This window comes from Oreochromis niloticus, linkage group LG14 (genome assembly GCF_001858045.2).
Source record: "Oreochromis niloticus isolate F11D_XX linkage group LG14, O_niloticus_UMD_NMBU, whole genome shotgun sequence".
NCBI lineage: Eukaryota > Metazoa > Chordata > Actinopteri > Cichliformes > Cichlidae > Oreochromis > Oreochromis niloticus.
The window spans coordinates 33,985,537-34,009,110 of NC_031979.2; the positions used below are offsets into that span (position 1 = coordinate 33,985,537).

The 23,574-nt window shown below is 38.3% G+C and overlaps 1 protein-coding gene across 2 annotated transcripts in view; it reads left to right on the forward strand.

The window, feature by feature from the left end:
* Positions 1-23,574, forward strand: part of caln1 (calneuron 1) — a 58,454-nt gene that overhangs the window by 29,024 nt on the left and 5,856 nt on the right. For both annotated transcript variants that reach the window (XM_025898371.1, XM_003459439.5), the window contains one exon: positions 19,352-19,508. In XM_025898371.1, coding sequence (XP_025754156.1) covers positions 19,352-19,508 — 157 coding nt within the window. The remainder of the gene's footprint in view (positions 1-19,351; positions 19,509-23,574) is intronic.

Consider the following 23,574-nt stretch of genomic DNA (forward strand, 5'->3'; position numbering starts at 1 on the left):
CCCTGAGAGTAGCTCTGTTCTTGACTTGGAAGAGAGATTTTCTCATTCCAGCGATATCAAGCAAAGTGTCACATCCTCACCAGCTGGGGTGATGGGATAATGATTCACTCACTGTCACACACTCACTTTCCTACTCACCCGTATCTGCTCCTGAACAGTTTGTTAATGTATCTAATTATCCCATTGGATAATTATGAGCTTGTATTTTAACAACTGCAAACATTAAAGTTGTTTTTTTTAATCATCATCAACTGATTAACAAGACGAACGAATAGTAAACAAAACAAAGAACATTCATAAAATCGTTTTTCAATGCCTGCTTGATAGAGATCGACATTATTTTAAATTTTCATTTTTCATGTGCAAGCACTTCAGTCATTTTCAGTTGAAGGAATTAAGATGTTTGGAATACTTTTTATATAAGATCAAAGCTCCCCTGCACTTTTAATTGCAGGTCAGTGTACCTTGCATTGTGCTAATTAATCCCTGTGTAGGATGGTGACTCATCATTGAGATGGTAATTTATGCCAAGAACCCAAAGTACAGTACCATGGCTTTGAGAAAGAATAGTAGAAATGGAGATCATATAAGTGCCGTCATAAGTTGTGAAGACAACGAGTCAGAGGTCAGACCTGGTCAAACGCAGTGTGTTTCCTCTTTGTGCGCTTGAGATTTATCACGATTTAATTAGTGAACTTCAAGGTAATAGTGTGTACCTTTAAAGGTACAATAAAACTTACTTATTTGCACCATTTCTCTAAGGTTTTAAGGTTAACTATAAATAGAGAGTTTGTAGTCAGAAAAGAGCAAAATAAAATGGCTACAATATTAACTATACCCATATGTTTTGAAACTTATATTCTCTTAAACAAAAAGCATTTAATAAGTTTCATTCAATAGACCATAGATACTCTCTCAGTCTTGGATGTCAGTGGCACGGAGTTGCAGTGGATAGCACTGTTCCCTAACAGCAAGAAGGTCTTTTTACTTTGGGGGTTTTCTTCAGGTGTTCTGGTTTCCTTTCAATTCAGTTCATAATTGTAACTTGGGTGTACATGTTGATATGAATTGGATAAAGCTTTATGAGTAAGAAATTTTGGAATGTACAAAATACATAAATTGGTGTTTGTGTGCATTTTATTTTAAGGTACTGTTGCATTAGCGTATAAAATTGTAAAGTTTGGTTTCTGTAAGTTGCAAACCACAAGGGTAAAAAAAGCAGATGTGTGAAGGGTTCATCATTTGGCCTTTAGACCGTGCTCCCAAATGACGAGTAAAGCGTTATTTTCTTAGCCCATGTGCAACAAAATAACACCCTGCACTGGTACTAAATCCAAGGAAGCTTATGATAATGTTTGCGGTTTTTCAAGCCATGTAAGCAGTTCTTGTTGGGGAAAACTTGGCAGACACTTTCATGGTTCTCAGACCTAACAGCATTAATAAACAAAACAAAAAAAGCTTTGGTATTGCTGAATAAGCTGTATGTGAACAGCAACAACAAACATTATATTCAGGTTTCTTTTTAAGACCAACATTTTACACTTGGTCAACAATCACACCCACCATAATAGACCGTCCCATCAGCATGACATTTTGTTTTTCAAACAGTGGCTTTTAAGGTGCTCATCCTGGAAACCTGTCCTCTGAATGTAACTTTACTTAATGTGTGTGTGTGTGTGTGTGTGTGTGTGTGTGTGTGTGTGTGTGTGTGTATTTGTTTAAACAGCTTCGAGGACCAAAACCTCCATTCTGTACTTGTGGGGACAAAATTGTTTTAGCTTTCCATATTTTTGCACATTTTTGGCTCATAAAGCGAAATAAACTGAACATGAGGAAGATGATCAGGGATTTTAAGTTGTTTTTTTTCACTGTGACACTCTAGAATGTATTTTTACATCCTTATCTAAGAAATAAGTACAGTGCTAGCTCACTTGTTCCCCAGTCAATCAGCTTTCTGTATCATATTGTGTACATACTTGTTTTGGGTTTGTTTGGTTTTTTTTTTTTTTGGGTTTTTTGGTTTTTGTTTGGGGTTTTTTCTCATAAACGGAAAAAAAAATCAGAGGACCACTGTTGATAAATAATAACTATACCAATAGCCTTTCTCAGAAGTAAAACTGGCAGCCAGGAGAAATGAGTGACCAAGTTTCCTGTAACTCTTTGACAGAACACCAGGGGTTTTCTTATTTTAGAGCTATTTACCCTATAATTATCCCATGTGCTGCACACCCACTTTAAATAAGAAAAAAAATACACCAACAAAGTTTGGCTGTTATTGTTTGGCTTTCTGGCATGTAATTTGTTTCTTTCTTTCATTTATGATGATTTCTGTTATTTTTTTCTTAAACGTAATAAAGATAATGTTTTTTTCCTTATCACTTTGATTTATTATGGGTTGTTTCCTTTAAGCCTAGAGACAAAGTCATTTAGTCCAGTAAAGAAACAGAAGTGTGTTGTTCTTGTTATTTGGTTGATAATAACTGACCATGTGTTAAAGTTATATTTGTATACAATGTAACTCCACAGAACTTACTTGTAGTGCCTAATTTGAATACAAGTGTTAATGTAATCACAATGTTATTTCTATAGAATAAATCTTTAAGTTTTATTTGTCCATATTTTTTTTCTACTTTTAAAGACGGGGGAGGTGATACACTTAAAAACTAGTTTTATTATGTGGTAATGCTAAATATAGCAGACCCTGATTTGGGTCTTTTTTTTGTTTATTTTAAACCAATATGTGTCAGAGTGCCTCTGGGTGCTTTAACCCTGCGATAAAATATTACATCCTGCAAAAATTTCAGCTAATCTTCCCTGAAAGTTATTTTTGATGAAGAGACTTTAGTGTTGGTTTCTCTGAGGTGTAGCATGGTTTGAGAGCAAATGTCAGGAGGAAGCAGTGCACAGCAGAGAGGTGTGAGGAGCAGTCAGTCTAACGAACAGGTATTCACCTCCAGGTCATGAGGACTCCTTGATATGAACTGAAGCGTGAGAGGACGTTGCTTTTTTTAGGTCGCATGTTGATCAGAAAAAAACCCGCAGCCTGGACTGTAAAGTATTGTCTACATGTTGGCACTGTTGGCCAAAAAAGTTGTACCTGGTGATTTTTCAGACCCTAAAAAATACTTTTAAACTACCACAAGTTAACCACTGTAAGCTGCTATGCACTGCTGTTCCTTCTTTCTGGATATGAGTGAGTTTGAAAGAGCAGTTTGAAAAGGATGCTGGGTTCTGAAATATAATCTGTTTCTCAATAGTGCGAAAGCATTTCTTCTTTCTCAGCAGTATCTGCCTCTGGCATTTTGTGACACGTGACCAAATAATCGTTTGTTATTACAATGCAAAATGTTACAGTTGGCACGTTCCATAACGCATTATCAAAAGTGCTTTTTAATGTAAGTCGACCAGTCATGTTAAAGTCACGGTGAAGAATCCAGCTCCGGACATTTAGACATGTGGCCTGTCTGGCTTGTAAATGTAGATTTTCGCCTTAAATCAGATCCATTAATCATCTTTCTTTTTTCTCCCCTTGCCGCCAGGGCACAATCTTGGATTTATAATGACTTTAGAAAAATCATCTGTGATGAATAATATGCATGTCACAATGATTTTTCTTGAGACATTTTAGATTAGGTTAATATTTGTGTTGGCCCCTGCAGAGTTACCCTGGAAGTGAAAGTCTGCCATGAGCGCTGTAATAGTTTCTGTGCTATGGTTGTCTCTGTGGTGTATGTAAAGATCAAATGCAATATCATATAATAGGCTTATTCCAAATGTGATGTCCAGGTCAATTTCATTTATCAATTGGGACGGTCAAATTCTTATTACAAACTTTTATTGAATCGAATATTCCTATTGTATATTAAAATATATTTTTAACAGTATTAGTGGTTTTATGTTTTTTATTCAGTTCCCCTTTGTTTTGTTTTTCCATCTAGCTTTTGCAATAAAAGAAAATGGTTGCAGTTTTCAGCAAAGTGGCATCGTAATTTAATCAAAATCTTGTTTTTGAGACTGGCTAAATCATGGATCTGGCTCTGCTGGTGCTCTAATCTGCCTGTTTTACTCTCTGATAATGCTCTGCATCTGCTAAATGGGTCAGTTATGGACAAATGGGCTTGTTGAATGTTTCAACAAGCTGATTTGCTGCTGATTTGTTAGTAAAAATAATATCCAAAAACATCTGAGCCTTTGAAAGATTTCTGCAGGTACCCACCAAAAGGGAATGGTTTGTATGAATGTTTTTTGAGGCTTTTCTCCTGCCTCAGATTGTTGTGTAAGTGTCTGTCAGATAGTGCTAACAACACAACAACCACTCACAGCAAAGCATCCATCCACGTGACATTTATTTTCTCTGTTATTTATCTGGTCATACACTGCTTACACATGTCTGTTGTTTTGTTGTTGAAGTGGAATGTTTAACATAAACTGCTGCTGTATTGTCTTTAGCTCGACTTCCTGTACCCATGCAAGTAGAGCCTACAATGATATCCATACCTTAGTAATGCAGCTGGCTTGAACTGATTCAGGATCAGCGTTTGAATTTGCCAAATAGATACATTTGATTAAATGTCCTCAATAATTTCTTTTTCTTTCTCATTCATTGCAATGATTAGTGATAATTCAAAGTTTCTCAGATTGCCTTGCTGAATTACTGAAATTTAAATGAAGAAGTCTGCTGATGAAGAACTGCTGACTGTCAGATGTCCTGCTCCAGGCAGGTAGTATGAGAAGAGCCAGCACTTCTCTAACAAGCAGCTGCTGGGCGTTTGATAGATTCAAGGCCAACGTGCAGGATGTAAACACACTCTAAGGGCGTTCACTTACCAGCTAGGAAGGCTGAGACGAGAGAAAAATCACTTTCCCTCGCCAGGCATGGCCTTGAATAGCAATGAAGGTGGCACAGAGACACAGCGTTACAGACAGCTAATCAACACCCACACGTGTGCACACGCATGCACATGTTCTCCGTGTCGTTCCATATGCCTAATCATCCTCCTTCCAGCAGTCTGATCTACTTTAAGTGTTGTCCCTCTAATGTGATCCTCCTCACATTGAAGCACAGAGGTTGGGAGGTGAATTATGGAGGATTATCAAAGTGAAAATGACTCAATTTGTCTCTGTCACACCAAGCCTTAAAGTGCTATCATGCATCAAGAAGGGCATTATTTTTGATCCCTGGCCAGAATCTTTTCCTTTGAGGCCGTCAGTGTCTCTGTGAGACAGAAATGTATTTTCACGATGACCTCCACCTGAGTTTTAAGTGCTGACTTTGAATGAGAGCAAGCAGTAATCTCTGGAGCTGAAAAATGAAGCCAGTGTTGTAGTACCAAAAACTGTAGTTCTTCATTGTAGCTCTAAGAATGACTCAAAGCCTTCAATGTTACAAAGAACAACTTCAACCATAAAAATGGCATCTTTAGAGCCTAAATGGTTTTTTTGTCCAGGGGAAATTTCCCTTATTGTGACCATTTTTATTCAGTTGAGCCTTAAAGCTTTGGGCGTGGCCATTGTGATCGACAGGTACGCCATCATAGGTTGCTGTAGCCAATCACAGTGGCTCCACTTCCTGAATAATAATAGTAAAAATAATAATAAAAATAACTTTATTCAAATCGCACCAAAACACAAAATTACAAAGTGCTTCACAGTTTGAATAATTCAATTTCAATTCAATTTTATTTATCAACAAATCCCAACAACAGTCGCCTCAAGGCGCTTTATATTGTAAAGTAGATCCTACAATAATACCTACAGAGAAAAACCCAACAATCATATGACCCCTATGAGCAAGCAGTTTGGCAACAGTGGGAAAGAAAAACTCCCTTTTAACAGGAAGAAACCTCGAGCAGAACCAGGCTCAGGGAGGGGCGGGGCCATCTGCCGACACTGGTTGGGGAGAGAGACAGAAGATGGGAGAAAAGACATGCTGTGGAAGCAAGCCACAGATTAATTAAGTATAAAAGTATACAAGTAATAAAAGCCACACATTAAAAATAAGTGTATGCATTCAGGCTGTTGGTGCCTTTTAGAGTGTTTTTTAATTACCTGATAATTTGCTGACTTCTTGTTTGGGCTGTAAGATACACATCAGTGTTCCAATTTTGGTTTGTGTTATTTTAGTCTGCTACTTGGCACTTATTAGCAGTGCTAATATCTGCTCTTATTAGCAGGTATTAGTGTCTGTGTGATCCAGTTATACGGTCTTTGGATGCAGCTTATTAACCAACCACCCCATCTTCATTTCTAAATATTGTCACATCAGTCTCCTAAGGACAACAGAATGCATCATGTCAGAGGGGCTACATCCATCTGTAGTTGGCAAGTTGGTTTTATTGGTTGTTGGCTGTTTTCATTTTTCTTTTTACGTAATCTTTGGGAACACTGACACTTTTCTCGAGACACCTCACCTCATGTTGCTATTGATTATAAAGTGACAGGTTGCAGTAGGAGGATTATGACTTTGTTTGTTGGTAAACAGAAATATATAACATTGAATACGCTGCATATAGTGCTCAGTACGACATGTAATCGTAGTAAAACTTTAAAGCCTTAAACTTACTGTATCTACATCCACGCTGTTTGTGATGAACACTATATTGCTACTGTACTGTTGAGTCAGGCTGATAACTTTTATTCTCTTAGCTCTGAAACAAGAACGCCGCTGTTTGAAGTTTTTGCTGCTCGTGGAAAAGCGGCGGCAAGCACCCTCAGGCCTCCTGCTTCAACTCTTAATTTGATTCCTGCCTCTGCCTGCTCCCTTCATCATTTGGAGCCTCGTGGTTTTTTTTTTTTTGTGTACACTATGACATTTTTGTTCCTTTTTCTTCATCCTAACTCACCCTCCTTATGTTCCATGTAGCTTTAATTACGTGTGAGTCAGCTTGGCTCCTTCAGTGATTCACTTCATTACAGCTCTTTCTCTTCCACGAAGCAGCTCTGAGAAGTGTCAGCACCACATCACTGTATTTTCTGCACAATTGCTTGACCTAAAATGTGCACAAAGTTGCATGTGCACACACACACACACACCGTGGAGGAGCGTTTGTGTTATTGAGTGTCCAGAATTTTAATGATGTGCCTGCCAATCAGAATAAATTTCTTTGACTACATTACACTGACACTGATTTACTTGAGGCGATCTTATTCATTTTTATCTACCAAGTAATCACAGCGTAAAGCCCTATTTAGATATATATGGAGAAAATCATTTGTCAGCTAAATGTAATCAAAAAGACATAGGTCTGTTTCCCACTATTCATCATTTCACAGCGCTGTTCGGTGTGCTGTACTTTTATCCTCCGAGCTGCACTTCAAAGTCCCATCAGGCCTGCAGACAGAAAGGATGAAGAGTGAATATGGATTCATAGAACTTCAAAAGATTTGCACCCCATTCATAAAACCTTCTTTATTTATTTATTTACACAAGATCGTCAGAGTTCGGGCATTTTTACAAGCCAAATTCACAATACTGCATTTCCCCTTGACTTTTAAGGAGAGGCTTGGTGATGCAGTCCTTGACATACTGAAAAAGAACACCTTATGTGACATTTCTTTGAAGATGATTTTAATTTCTGCAACACAAATAAGCAGGTGGGTAGACAGATCTCTCAGCTTTCCCCTGCATCTGCAGTGATGTTGAATTTTTCTTTGGGGAATTATTAGATTGGTGCTTCTCCAACTTTTTCCATGTTACAGACTAAAAAAACAAAATTATTTTTTTGTGACAATCTGCAAAATTTTCGTTTTCCCAACAAACATTATACCTCTGATAACAAAGTACCTTATAAACTGTATAAACTGAACTCAAATTGAAATTTTCCATGGAAGTTAGAGTTGCCCATGTTGCACTAGCCGATATAAGAAAACTTCTCTGTTTGGATCGAGCTTTAATTAGATTTTTTCTACCACTTTAAGATGAGAAATACAATATATCACCAGTTGTGCTTTAGCATGGGTCCTGCTACCCCATGGGTTTAATTAAACCATGTTTTAAACTGTACTTTCAGCTTTTGAACTGCAGTTCAATGCCAACACCTCTAAGTAAAATTGTGCTTACGATTTATTTAGTTGTTTACATTTCTTCCTCATCTTTGTGTGTCTCCCGCTGTACTTAGCTCATTCTCATATCTTTTATCTCTTCCCTGCTGTCTCCTCTGTTGTTCATTCTTCTGCAGTAAAAGGTAATGAATTACATGAGGCACACCACATAGATCCACTGAAAGCCAATAATGAGGGCAGTGACCCTCAGGCTGCTCCTGTAGTCTGCTCCAGTACAGGGGTTAATGGGAGTAATCTCACCTTGATTAATCATACTAACAGTAATTGGCTATTGATAGCTTTCTAAGTGGCCTTAGGCATTTTCCCTTCTTTCCTTATTTTCCTCAAACTGTCTGTGAAATAAACTGTCTGAAGTCTGCTGTCCTGATCCAAGTATCACGCCAGGATTCGCAGACTTTAAGTGCCTAATATGTACATTTATCTGCAACTGTTCAATCACATATTACTGTTTGTATCTGAAAAAGCTGTAAAAATTCTTAGGATGAAGTCTTTTTGTTTGTTTTTTAATCTACCATGTGTTGGTCGTGGGGCTATAATGAAATGTTCACTGGAGCGTAGAGGTTACAGACCTCAAGACAGAAGTAATTCTTTCTTTTTGGGCCCATAAGAGTCTCACTGCAAGTCATTTTCATCAGTAGCTCATGTGGCCAATGTTTATGTAACTTCAGAACACTACATGATTGGTTCATTTTTCATTTCATTTTCACGCCTGTTGTTACCCTCGTGGCACGTGTTATGTTTTCTTTTTTTGCTCAATTAATCTTCTGCCCTTTGATGGCTTGGTGACGCAGTGGTAATGGAGACATAAATTTCTCCTGAAGGCTTTGGGCCTTTTAACGGAAACAGATAGGCTGCAGAGATCGATAAAGACGCCGAGTATTCGTTTTAACAGGGAAGAGAATGTGTGCATGTTAGACCTGGGTGTTGAGCAGAGGAGGGCATAAATAATTGACTAAACTGAATTGCCTTACAGGTTGCATACTTAGTGTTAGTGAAGATTTCTATTCTTTTTACTTTACAGCCCACTTCCAAACTGTACCTTCCCACACCGCAATAAGTGTGCCTGTGTGTCACAATGACGACTGCTGAAGGGTCTCTTAATAAGGAGCAAGGTAGAAATACAGCAACCAGCTTCTGGATGCCGTCGCTTTTCTCCAGTGGAACTTACAAATAGCATCTGCAGTAATTTATATACTGCTGTCAGACTGATGTTTTAAGATCAGGGCCTGAACTTGCTTGAAAACACAGCTAGTTATTTACAGTGTCAGTCAGACAATAAATCCAACATTTACGAAATGCTTCCACTTCTAATCCTTCTTTTCTTCTTTTTGGTTTCCTCATCATTAGCATTTATATTAACAAATACAAAAAACAATTGAAGCACTAATCAAAAACGTCTATAAAGTCATGTGCAAACACAAAAACCATATGATTTTATCTACCCTGAAATAATTACACAGAAATCAGACCTGTAAGTTTGTGGAGTTTAATCCATATTTAACATAAAACAAATGTGCACCATCACAAGTTTGTTTGTTCAGGATATAACTGTGGAGACTCAGTTGTGGAGGAGTCTGTTTCCATTTAATACTAGTTGGATCAGCACTTAATTAACAATCAGTGTGATAGTGTGTAGGGTCTGGACTGGAACTCAGTCTTTCTTTGCTTTTTCTTCTTCCCCCTCTATCTCACTTCCCTTACCTTTGATTTCGTTGTCACTCTACGGCTCTTGTTTGTTTGTTCTTCCTTTATCACTCCCGGTCATCCTGATTACACCTAATCGCTCCTTATTTAACAAGAGAACTGCCTTTTTGCTCACACTCTGACCTTTATTAGTTTCAGTCTTTTTTCCATTTGTGTTCTGTAACTGTAATTTACTTTAGAAAAAAACATTTTATTTTAAAGGTCTGTAATTTCAATTCTTTCTTTATTCCCTTTATTCTAATTAGATGCATGTTTTGATGGTAAGCCTTTTTTCTGAACATCCTATTTAGGACAAGTATTTTAATTTTCTGATTCAGAAAATGTATATTTTTAAGCAGACATGATATCGTGAAAATACTGAGACAGATTTGGATATATGACTAATGGATGAGTGGGGGTTTTTTGTTTTGATTTTGCAGACAGTGCAGCACAGCCCTACAGTGTGTAGGGAACAGCTGGGAACGCCATACGTGCACAGCTGTTTGCGTATAAACCTTTCACTATTGCGAGTGTGTATGATCTTGCACTATAGAGGTCGTGCCAGGTGTCTTAATCAACTGTAAGCTTTTGTTTGTCAGTGCGCCCCAGGGTGGCTGTGGCTACAATGTAGCTTGCCATCACCAGTGTGTGAGTGTGTGTGTGAATGGGTGGATGACTGGATATGTAAAGCGCTTTGGGGTCCTTAGGGACTGTTAAAGCACTATATAAATACAGGCCATTTACCATTTGTTATTTAAAAGCATTTGGCCAGAAATTTTCACATCTGTGACATATTTGAAGCCTTGTCTGTCAAGCTTCTGTAAAATTCTCCTCCAGAGCCCAGAACTCTCCTTTTTCCAGCTTGGCAACAGCATCCACAGATTACATTATCAGTTTCTGTTACTGTCATGTTGCCCTGCAAAAAAAACCAAAAAAAAAAACAAAACTCTGGTCCAGTCAGATCCCTGGAAAATCACCACCTCACACTTTCCTATAATCAGCCTCTGACAATACACTGAAGTGAAAAAATGAAATATCTCATATTTCTATAGATAGTGTTTACATTAAAACAAGCACAGAGCGTGTTCTTCTGCATTCAAATCAAACAGGGTTCAAGGATGCAGCATGTTTTAAATGGATTAATATTTCTACCATTCGGAAAGAAATAGGACTTGCAAGTTCATTGCATTAGATTTACATTAGCAAATGCATATAATTGGATTCTTCAGTGTGTGGGGAACATTATCTGTAGCTCTATAATTTGGCTGTACTGCAAAGGGCTGAACTCAGCAGATGGATGGATGCTGGCTCTTGGCACCTTCTCACCGCCTGTGTGTGTGAGCAGCTGAGTACGCCTCATTTACGGGTGTAAAGACGAACATGGCTTTCTCTCTCCATCCTTATCCACAATCCCAAATCCACTTTGCGGTCTTAAGAACAAATATTCAAGAGTTTTCGAAAAGTCAAGAAATTCATGGTTTAAATCCAAGGATAGTGCTTCTGTATGTGTGAGCAGATATGATCTCAGTGCATCTCCTACACTGATTTTGATTAATTTTATGGTACAGTTTTATTGAACTTTTAAGACTCTTTTAGTAAAAGTGTTTCTAAACCTTGGATCAAAGGCTCTCACAGTCACTCAGATATGTTATAGTACAGTTATAATATACCCACTGTTCCCCTGAAATAATTGAAGAGAATATTAAAAACAGAAAATCCACATTTTGAAATATAACCTGTCCACTTCTTAATAAGTAACTGTATTATTTGAGTCTTTATGACACCTCATGCATTTATTAAAATGGTATAAAGTTATGCCAATGCAGTAATATTATTAGTGGCGTGATTATAAGGGCCTGTGTCCATAGGCGCTCACATCTAATTTCCACACAAATCCTATAAAGGATACCATTGACAGCACTCACAACGCTGTAAGCACATGGCATTTTCTCTACTCAAACATTTGTCAGCTGAAAACTTTTGGAACAGAGTGCACTTCTCAATTTCTCCCACAAACCAATCAAATTCAGAAAGGACCGGGACTTATGTTAACAACACTGTAAAGAATTTGTCAGCGTTATACACTGAACCCTAAAGTTCTGTGAGTCCAGCTATAATAAACAAACCCAGTCTCCCTTGCAGATAGTTTGCATCTGTTCTTGTTGAACTGCTATCTTTGAACTTTAGCATTGGAGAAGAGGCAAACCTGACAACCACAACAGGTGGTTTTTCACACACAGTGTATATGGAGCAGCATGGAAGCGCGATGGTTAGCACTGGTGCCTCACAGCAAGAAGGTCCTGGGTTCAAATCAACCATCTGCTTCTGTGTGGAGTTTGCATGTGTCTGCGGGGGTTCTCTCCGGGTACTCCAGCTTCCTCCCACAGTCCAAAGACATGCAGATAGTGAGGTTAGGTTAATGTCAGTGTGAATGTTTGTCTCACTGTTAACCCTGCGACTGGTTAGTGACCTTTCCTGTGTGTTTCCTGCCTCTCACCATGACTGGATATGATCTTTTTTTTCTTAACTTTATATAGGTTTTCTGTGTGTGGGTGCCTAATGTAGTAAGTTTAGGAGTCCCAGTTATGGTATAGCACTTAAATGAGTCAAATTTTCATCGTCTTTCCTGTGTCACATATTGGTTTAATAACCCCTGGATTTATCCGTCAGTCCATTTCTCCATGTTTTTTTGTTCCATTTGTAGAGGTAACTTGTGTCTATGCAGCAGATTTTTACATGGCTTTAAAAAATATGCCAGTTGTCTATGTTGGATCCAGACCAATCAACATAAGGTTTATTATTTTCATATTTCATATTATTCATATTTCATCTATTCATTTACTTTTCTCAAAGCTTCTTGTGCTGTACAACCAGTGTTGGGAAGGTTACTTTTAAAATGTTTTCCACTACAGATTACAGAATACATGCCCCAAAATGTATTTTGTAACGTATTCCGTTACGTTACTCAATGAAAGTAACGTATTCTGAACACTTTGGATTACTTAATACATTATCATGCTTTTTACAACTGCATGAATGTACTATTGCTGTGTGATTTATTACTATTACTGAAGGTTACTCGCCATACCAATACCAACTAGATGTTTCAATCTTAATATAAAATGAGTAACAGTAGGGTGGACATTAGGTAAGGCTGCACTTTTTGCAGCGATCTTGTACAGAAAACTATTCCGCGCGTATATAAAACAGGTCCGCAGCTCCGAACCGTAGTAAAGGGACCTCTGGCTAATACGTCGGGTTCCGTGTCGGACTCTTGGCCAAAAACTAGCTTTACTTTGTTGTCTGGGTCAACTTTGCCAGCGAGACACAGAGAGAGGCGTTGAAAGGCTGCTCCAATGGAAATTATTGTTTCAGAGGAAAACACAAACACAGTGTAGAGTCGAGTCTTAATAGCTTACTTACAACTGGGCTCGTCAGGCACTCTTTTTGGCTGCAGTGGTTGTTATTATATTTACATGCTTCCATCTCCCGTTTCTGGTCGGTGACAACTCGTACTTTTCGACTCTCCTTTTTCTCCCTCCCTCGTGCTCACACACATAACGGGTATGGCAGTCCATTCTCCCTGCAGCACGGACTACACTGCCCATGAGGCTGCATTCTTTAGGGCTATTCCTGTAACACTCTGCCTGTTGCCTTCATATTAAATAATTTTTTGAATAATAATTTTTAAAAATATTTCTTCATGTCATTATGTGGGCCCAAGTAGGGGTGACATGAGCCGCGAGATTGAGACCCAGGCATTAGAGCCTCTTAATGTGCGTTTTGTTTGGGTTTCCACCGACGGGAAGAAATAGAGAGGGGACAGCCTAACATATGAAACAGGAAAAGACCGCCGAGTAATCCATTTATTGCAACAAAGTAACTGTATTCTCAATACCACCTTTTTAAAAAGTAACGGAATACAGTTACTCATATTTTATATTCTAAATACGTAACACTGGTACATATATACTCCCCAACATGTATCTACCTTAGAGTCTAAAAGTTCCCAAAAACAGGGTCCTGCAAACTTTAGTAGTCCTTCAGTTTGGACACACAAAAAAGATTAACGTGTCTTTCAAGAGCTGGAACAAATATGAACACATTGCCGAAAGCACCTACCAGAAATGGTTAATGCTTTAAAAATTTGTTAAAAACCTCGCAGTAACATTCCTGCTATTTGTTACCAGACATGTTTGTTTGTTTTTTTAAATATCAACAATGAAAATGTCAGTTTAATCACAGGATTTTAGTGATCATGTGAATCTGTTTTATCCCATCACTCTGTCATGGATTTCATTTCAATACAAGGCTCCCTGAGCTTTGACCACAGCAGACCTTAACAGTATGTGACATTTCCAACTTCTCCAAAGTCTCCATTAAAGTTCTCTGTGCCTGAGGCATGTGATTGCACTTCAGACTGAACTTCTTAGGAGAATGTGTAACAAAGAAGACTGAAGGTTTCCAGCGTGGGCTCCAGTATGAAGCTGTAGGTCACAAACCACTGGGTGTCCTACTAAAGGTCTTTTCTGTGGGAGTCACTTTAGGTTCAGGTGTGTAATTCTTTTCTACTCCCCTTTCTTTCACCATATTCTCCATAAAGGTCAGTCCATGCTTGAATGTGAATGTAGGTTGAGAAAGTCTGTGGGATATGGGAAATGAAAATAAAATGGCTTTTTCTTATCTTCTACTGTAGTGCTCTGTGAACAAAGCTATCCTCTGGCTCATCCCTCTTTTTCTTGGCAAATGAAGTTCTGCCAGTCTCTTGATGGGTGCCAGCGATGCCATCTTTATTGGGAAGCAAGGCCGCATAAAGGTTGGGTAAACACAATTAGGCTGCGACCTTTTCCTTTGGGGGGGAAGTAACACAAAAGTTGGCAGTAACTTTAAGTGGCAGATGCTGCAGGGGCACTCCAGGTAGATCTGTCTGTTTAGTACAGATCCTCTCTCTGTTTTCCAGAGGGAGATGCGAGGAGAAATAAACAGAGCTCTGCAGTCTGTGAGACGTCGCATCCATTTCTGAAACAGGAGGGAAAACATCTTTTTATGCTGCTGTACATGGTGACTGATGTAAGATTGTTGCTGTATGAGCTTTCCAGTTAGGACCACCACAGCAGCAGTGTCCCCATTCCTGAAGAGAGCAGGCGCATGAAAATTATCAAGTCTAACACATAAAAAGGAGAATGATGGGTTGTGAAGAGGCTTGCAGATGAATGGCTCTGTTTGAGATTTTCTAGTTGGTTGCTTGGAAGGGTATTAGCTGAACAGCTGGGATTATGGGCTGAGCTCGACTTTGTTTCCTGCCTAAACTAATGCCATACTCTATTTAGTCTCACAAAAAGTTTGTGTTTGTTTATGTTTGTGTTTGTGGGGTTCTTTATATCTGAAAAGTATGTTCAATACTAATATAGAATACTTTGAGTTTGGTGTACAACAAGGAGTCAGTGTTTGAGTTTCAGTGATCATCATAGTTTTTTCTGCTTACTGTGTTGTTCTTTTAAATGATTGATCAATTTTATTATTTTATTTTTTATCAGTTTTTTTTTTACACAGTGTAGAGTAGAAAGGAAGATGGGTTGCATGCGAGGAGGAATGGCAAGTAGAAAAGCGCCTGGAGCAACCTCGAATCCGCGATGCAGCACTAAGGACTAAAGCTTCATAGCATGGGTCACCTGTTCAACCAGGTGATGCATCGTGTTGCTCCTTCTGTCATTTTACAAAAATTCAGTAAAATGAAGAAAATCAAATATCGGAAGAATATTGAAGTATCAGTTGTTGTACTGGTATAAACCTGTCGTTTCTACCAATATCGTCGTACCTTCTTTTTATGGGTTTTTTAAAAATGTTTTCTGTCACTGTTATATTTACATTTCCACTGGATTAACTGTACCTGCTTTTAAATTACATTTCACAATGTATGTGATTTATTAGTCTATTGCTGTATAACTTTATTTTGCTTTTGTCTTGCCAACATTTACATTTACTTTCACCTTCGATTAATGAGCCGGCAAACAAAAGACCAAACATTGACCCCAAATTTTAATTACCTCTGATAATGAATCTTCATGAAGGCTGATTAACATTTGAGGTGTGATTGGTGCGAGTGTTCATTAGCTCACTCTGAGAAGGCTGAGCGATAACAAATCGCATCGATGGTAAGTGTCCAAGTGTGATTTATGCAGTGATTTATGCAATTATCTACTCAGTGGGGTTGCCAGAAAGTCCAGTGAATGTTATCCTTTATTCTCTGGACGAGTGTCATTCATCATAATATCGCAGAGTGCACCAAACACAGTCTGGACTTGGTATTTGTAAACTGAGATCAAATGTGTTGAGAAGTTGGATAAATTTAGTAGATCACATAAACTCTATGTGACTATATATATATGTTGACATATATTTGGTCTGTGAAGAAGCTCTCTGGAGTTGCTTGACTTAACCAGAATGGAAACCTTTCTGTTTATACTAATAATTATATTAATAATAAAAACTGTATTTGTATAGCAGAGAGAGAGGAGGTGTTTCTCACCTCGTTCACAAAGTTTCAAAGACAACATGTGCAGTAAGAGCCTTGTACTAGCATCAAAAATGTGAATAAGCATTTACATTTCTTTTTTATGTAAATGCTTATTGAAGTTATATTTTCCATCACCATATTTCCTGTTTTTATTAATAGAATAGGATCATTCCATATTGTTGATTGCATATTGCATATTTTTGATATTACCAGGTATTCAAACCTTATTGTTTCCTCACACTCATACTTCACTCTCTCTTCACTAGCAGGTCTGCATCAAAGAAGACAGATCGGGGACTGCTGTAGCCCGAGGTCATTCACTCTCTCCCCACTTTCCTGTCTATCCCTCTGCACTGTTCGGTCTCATAAAGGCCAAAAAAGCCTCCAAAAAGCAGGAGACCTGATTAACACTCATTCAGCTCATGAGACTTGATGAGATATGATTCCTTTATCTAAAAACTACTCTCAGCTTGTACATTATACATTTATTATAAATTGATTTGTCATATTTGGTCATTTTATTGTACTGGTGTCACAGTTTGAATTTACTGTGATGTGCCATGCTTTAATGCACTCCATACTAACACATATGATGCCACAGAGCAGGAAAAATGAAATTATTTTGTAAAAGAATGACTTGGTCCGACATTATTTTTAGTATTTTTTGGATTTTAGTGTTTTCTTATTAGTTATTTTTGTTAATTAATTAACTTGTTTTTTTAAAATATTTGGTTGGTTTTCTGCTTACATTTTTTAGGTTTATAAAGATATAAAGATAGAATTTTGTAATTATTTCATTGTCATCATTGTTGTTATTGCTACTATTTTAATGAAGACAGAGCTGGTGTCCCATTAACTTTGACTTCCTAGATCTCCTTGCTCTTCTGCCTGTCGTAGCTTTATGCTCCACTGATTTGGCTCAGCTGTTGTTGCACAGCTTATCAACTTCAGGGTCATACTGGGGTAGTTCCCATCCATGCATGACCTGGATACCGCGGTGAGTGTGTAATACAGATAACAGAGAAAAGGCCTAACCACCTGATGAGTTCAAGGCCAGGGTATTTGACAACAGCAGCAAAGGTGATAACCATTGAGTACAGTAGTCTAACCTGTTTGAAATGAATGCATGGACCATTTTCCAAGTTTGAGATAAGAATTTTCAAACTTTCAATATATTTTGAAGTGATAGAAAGCAGTTCTGAGGACTAAAAATTGAGGTCACAGTCCAAAATAATGCCAAGGTTTCTGACTTGGTTGCTGGGTTTCAGATACGGGTGGAGGGGGGATAAATATGAACCCATTTTCAGTCTCTGACTTTTTGAAACAACAACAAATATTTCTGGTTTCTGCAGAGCTACAGAGGGACCATCAAAACAGAGTAGAGAGCTCACACTCCTACATGAAATTGTACACTGAGAAAAAAATCTATGCATATATAGATTGATACAGATGAATATCCTCTGCATAAGAATGGCAAGATATATTATGATTTTTTTTATGATAGTACAAAGTGCGAGTGTGTAAAGTTTAAAGAGTAGTAGACCAAGAACTGACCCTTGCGGAACCCCTCATTGAATTCTTATTTTTGCAGATCTAAAACTAATAATTGAATTGAATTGAAACATAAAATGTTCTAGTCCTTAGATATGATAAAAAGCAGTTATGAAGGCTTTGGATGAAAATATCATAATCAAGAGTGTCGAAGGCAGTGGTGAGATCAAGCATAACTAAGACTGAACGACTGTAAATCGGTGTTCTTAAATAATCTTTCTCACTGCAGAATGATGGACTTCAGTTTACTTGTAAAATAATTACTGATATCTTTCCTCGTTAGCATTGTGTTGGCACACACCTGAATCCTCCAAACCTTTTATAAAGCTTTTATAGAGGTGATCACACTTGGTGATGATCAGTTAATTAAAGTGAATTTGATTAGCAGCATCTGGCAGCTACTCATGTCTTAATTCCCATGGAGTCAGTAAGGATATATGCTTAATGACATGGTGTAATATGTTTTCTGTTGCTCATCTGATGTTGCACTTACCAAAATTTAAGACCAGAATAATTTTGTTATATCCTGATACATGAAACCTGGGAATGGAAAGCAGATGTATTTTGCTTTTACCACGACTTTCTTAATCCATTAATTCTTTTCTGTAGCTGTATAAACTAAAAGTGTTACCAAATTTTTATTCCTAAGGTGTGCACAACGGACACAACATCAATATAGGAACAATATACGCTGCGTTTGTTGAAAGTAAATATCAGTGAGTTTAGACGAATTCAGAGGAACTCGTTGTCCTCGCAACTGGCTCGGGACTCACTGCTCTTTGTGATTTCATTATGAGTCAGGTTTGTATTGTAGTCTGCCCCGGCTCTGAAGCTTTTCTTTTTTTCTGAACATTTTAAAAAAGTAGCACATCACAAGCTTCAAAGTCAACAAAGACGTGATACTCACATTTAGTTTGGGTTTTTTTTTGGCTCACATCAAGTTTTATTTCTGTTCGTCTTAATTGTGTCATATGCAGAATAAAGAGTAAATTAAATTACTTACTGCTCCTAAGTAAAGCATCACTTGCCAGCAAGATCTTCTTGATCTGACCTTCAGACACCTCTGCTTTAAAAGTGGGTGTGTCTGTAAACACTCAAACAGAACCATAAATCGATCACTCTTTGAACATAACTCTACCACATTCAATTTAATCAATGCATCAGCGTTACACAATGCTCTGATTAAAGTAAATGTATAAGAGTGACATCTGTAAGATGTACAGGGACGTGCTGGAACATGGAGAGTGATTTATTCATTTGAACTTTTTGTCCTTTCTTACAGGGAACATCACTTATTGTAAGTCGCCCGAGGCAAAAATTTACTCAGATTTATTTTTACTTTTTTTTTTTACTCCACAGCTAAGGGCGATTGAGACTGTATTTGTAATGTTTTATTGAGGTTTGCAGTCTAGTGGAACTACTAGTGGAAGGGTTGTGTCACGCACTACCCTGCCAGGCACGTACGGCAAGCTTATTTATGTGAAGGGAAAATGGTCTCTTTCTTTTTAAAAATCTCCTCCTCATCTCCTTCTCCCTCAGTTCGACATGCAGAGAATCACCCTGGAGGAGCTGAAACACATCCTGTTCTACGCCTTCCGTGACCACCTCACCATGAAGGACATTGAGAACATCATCATCAATGAGGAAGAAAGCCTAAAGGAAAACTCTGGCAACTGTCAGACAGAGTTTGAGGGAGGTGAGCTGAATTCCCTGAGCTGGCTTTGCACATAGGCACGAAGATATATGCCGGCGTGTGTGTGTGTGTGTGTGTGTGTGTGTGTTGGGCTAGTCGTGTGTAGGTAGAGAGAGAGAGAAGGTAATCCATTCTGTCAGGAAGAATTTGAGCTGTCTCATCAAGATCTAAAGCCAACACAGTCACAGCACACCTGCTGACTTATTAATTTGGGGGCTTTCGTGGGAACTGGTGTCAGCTGGTCACCTGTTTAGAAGCGGCACAGATGAAATATACATGAATTCACTCTGCAGAACTAGCCATCCAAGATTCATGGATATCAGAGCAGCAGAGCGTATTATAAGACTTTCACTCTTATCATAAAAACAGGAAATGCAATTGTTTCTTTCAAAACCATTTAAAATGTTTTTTAAATGCCAGGTTTGGAGTCAGATTTGATGAATCATCCCTTTCAGTCATCTCTGCTTTGGGTGCTGAGAGAAATACATTTTAAACAGACCACAAAGTGACTCAATTTGCATAAAACATTTGCAGTTTGAAATGAAATGAAACTTGGCAGTGTTTTGTCACAGCACTCGGCATTCAGGCCAGGCAGTTCTGAGCATGTATGTGGGGGGGGGTCGTGTTAATAATCATCTGTTTGGCTGTAACGGAACAGATGCTCTGCAAGCGAGAGATATGTTCAAGCAAACTTTGTTACTAGAATGTATTTATCTTCTGCTCCCCACTTAAAAAAGCTTCAGCGTCTTCAAAACTGCACATAAAAAGTGATATTTTGGAATTTTTTTCCCAGTTTCTCACCTAGAATCATGTGACTATTCAGCCTTGTTACATGTTAGCATGTGCAAATGAATTGATTCCATGTATGTTTTGAAAGCAGATTAAAAAATGGCATCTATTGTGTTTCAACACCAGTAACATGACTTTTAGAAGCACAGAACTCTGAGTCATAACACCAGCAGCTCCTACATGTCCTAAAGCAGCGTCCCAGCCTGCTTCGTTATGCAGTGAGTCTGTGCTTATCAGAAGTCTCTTTGGTTAATACTGTGTGAATGAAATTCCAATGTGTTGAGATTTGTCTTTCTAGCCATGGCCGTTTATATTTCTTTATATTTCTATGACTCTCAGAAGCAAAAGAGACTTTAATGTGTCTCACAAACACACATGCCTGTGAATAAAAAAGGGATTTACTAGGCCAACACTGGTGTCACTGAGAACGGACAAAGATTGCACAAGCACTTTATCAGGGTCTTAAAACTGGTGTAGAGTGATGACAACATGATGACCCTACTAGGTTTATGATTAAGGCTGCCCACTGCAGAATCTATTGAGCCCAAGGTCTTCAAGTACCACCTGCCACGCAGGGACACCAAAAAAGTGCTCAGTCATGGAGAAATCGATACATCAAGTCATGGTGTGATTCATACTGAATACGATTCATCATGCTACACTTGTGCTTATTACTTCAGCTTTCTGATATATGAGGTAGCACAAGAGGCACTTGATTTCCCTCTGGCTTTACCTCGTTCTGGATCAATATGGTGGGAGGCTGAAAAACAACTGGAAAAAAATGTAACCACTGATCCATAGAAGTTCACCAGACGCTGATTCATTGCTGAACAAATTGCACCAATAGCATAAAGCGCGGAGAAACATGCTGGAGCTGCAGCAGCCATCCACAGAGTGCCACTTGCAAGTGTGGAAATCAACTGTGATCCATGAATGTCACAGCTGCCTCACAGGTGTGGAGATTTAAAAGCATATAGATTGAATCTCTATATTGCTTACGCTGGTTAGTTTGTGGACTTGCATTATATAAGGTGTGATTGCTGACTTTTTCAAAATATCAGTGTTGTTGTTGCTACTTTCAGCATAAAAGAAAAATCCCCCTGGAACACATTTAACAGGTTCAACTAAAAAGCAACTAAATTACGCAGCAATTCCCAGTTTAGGCCTCAAAACTCTCTTTTAACCCACTTTCATTTTTTGATGCATTTATCACAATTTTGCACCACAGATTCTCAAATCTGACCTGCTCATATTTATTTTGTGACAAATATGTTTATATATTTATCGTGACAAATCATACTTTTTGCATCGCCGTTCTTTTGTAGCCGTGAGATTGGGAATCTATTACCTTTTCAATATTTCTTAAACCTTCTTAATTAAAAATGCATGGTGTTTGCAAGCAGCCAAGCACACATTTACTTTTCTGCAGGAGTCAATGTATTTTGACTCTTCTCAGTACTGAACAAGAAGAAATGTTGCTAGTAGCTGAACAAATACAAACAAATACAGAATCACTGCATCATAGCCTGCAAATGCTCTTTGATTGTCTTTTAATAGCAGTTTGGAAATCAGCATCACAACAGTAACAAGTGGAAGTGTCATAAATTAAACCGACACAGTATGGTTGTCAGCTAAAGTTACCCCGCTGGATAAGGACAGAAGGATGAATGCATTAGTCAGCAGCCACTAAGCCAGTGAGCACTTTATTACCTTGAGACCACAGTGGCCCGGAGAAAGTCCTCTGTGGATATTTGGCAGTTGTATCATTAGGCTGGGCGGCTGCAGAGGTGTTTTATGAGGCTGACATTGGATTCATTCGACTGGACTGAGAGCGAATGTCTAGACCACAACTCTCCTCCCATCTTCAGTCCAGCAGCTGAACACATGTTCTTTCCATTTGCACCCTGCTAGCTCATCCTCAGAGATGTATGTGAAAGATTGGGCAGATTTTTTTTAAGCAAGACTTTAAAAATATACCTCTCTTATTAAACTGTTTCATAAGGTTACTTTTTTCCCCCGAACAAAACGGATTTAACAAAAATTGTGACATGTGTCAAGCCCCTGAACTCTATTAACTCCATAAGATTTAATTGACTTGTTTGGAGCTGGTTGGGGATAAACTGCCTTCAGACTTTGTGGTAACATTCAACAATCACAGACTCCTCTGATCAGCTGGCAGAAGAACTTAAAAGAAAGCAAATTTATGACTACAAAGCCGGGGAAGGCTATGAAAAAGATTTAAAAGCGCTTCCAGCTTGCAATTTCCACTGTCCAAAATGTCTTTAAGAAATAGTAGCTTAGAGAGATGTTGGAAGTCGTGAAAAAATGGGGAACAGGAAGATTTAGCTGTCTGAAGACTCATGGTGCACTTCTCCACTGAAACTGCAAAACAATTAAAGATCATTTCACCTCCCAGCAGCGCTGTTTTGTAACAGATGAAGACTTTCATGTTGTGTCAGCAGTAGATTAAGATTTAGGGAAACAGGTTTATGGAGGGTAATACTGAGTGGAGAGTGATTTCTCTACCAGCTCCTTAATTTCCATCTATGTGACACAAATGTCTAACAGATGACACTGTGAATGTGAGTAACTGTCGGTGTCAGCGTGCTGTTCCTCAAAAGAAGCAGCCAAAAGATTTGTTCTTAGAAAACTACCCTAAATTGTTTGTGTACAAGCAGCAAACCACATTTAAACTCTTCACTCACCCAGTGTTGAGTTATGTAACCTTGGCATTTCGGTTCGTTCTAAAATGTGGCTAAAATGACAAGTTTTATATAAATTTGAAAGCCTGGAAAATAATTATTCAGCTCAAAATTGCCAAGTAATGAAATCACCTCAGCCAAAACTGACGCAGCCTTTTCTGTCCCACATTCTACATTTTCTTTGGAGCAGCACTCAAGAAGCATTTTTGATGACTTCTTTGTGTGAAAGTTAAAAATAGTGCCGTGTGTCTGCAGGTCTTTGGCTCAGCCCCCTAATTACCGTGGCCCGGTAAAATCATTTCACTCACTGCAGGGAGGACGAGCTGCTAAATAACTGGTCAGGGAAAGAAGTTGATCAAGCCAGAAGTAGAGAACCTGGCCTGCTGTTGTGTGAATGTGTGTCAGTTTGAAATCCCATTTCATGAACTTCAGTTCAGCGTCCTTTAGTCTAAAGTCAGGCTTTACGGAGATGAGATTTTAAAATCCCGAAATTTGAGGTTTTTCGATGAGATACAGAAATCTCCCCCAAACACATTATACCCGTCACTGCTCATTATTATGCAATAATACTTTTCCTT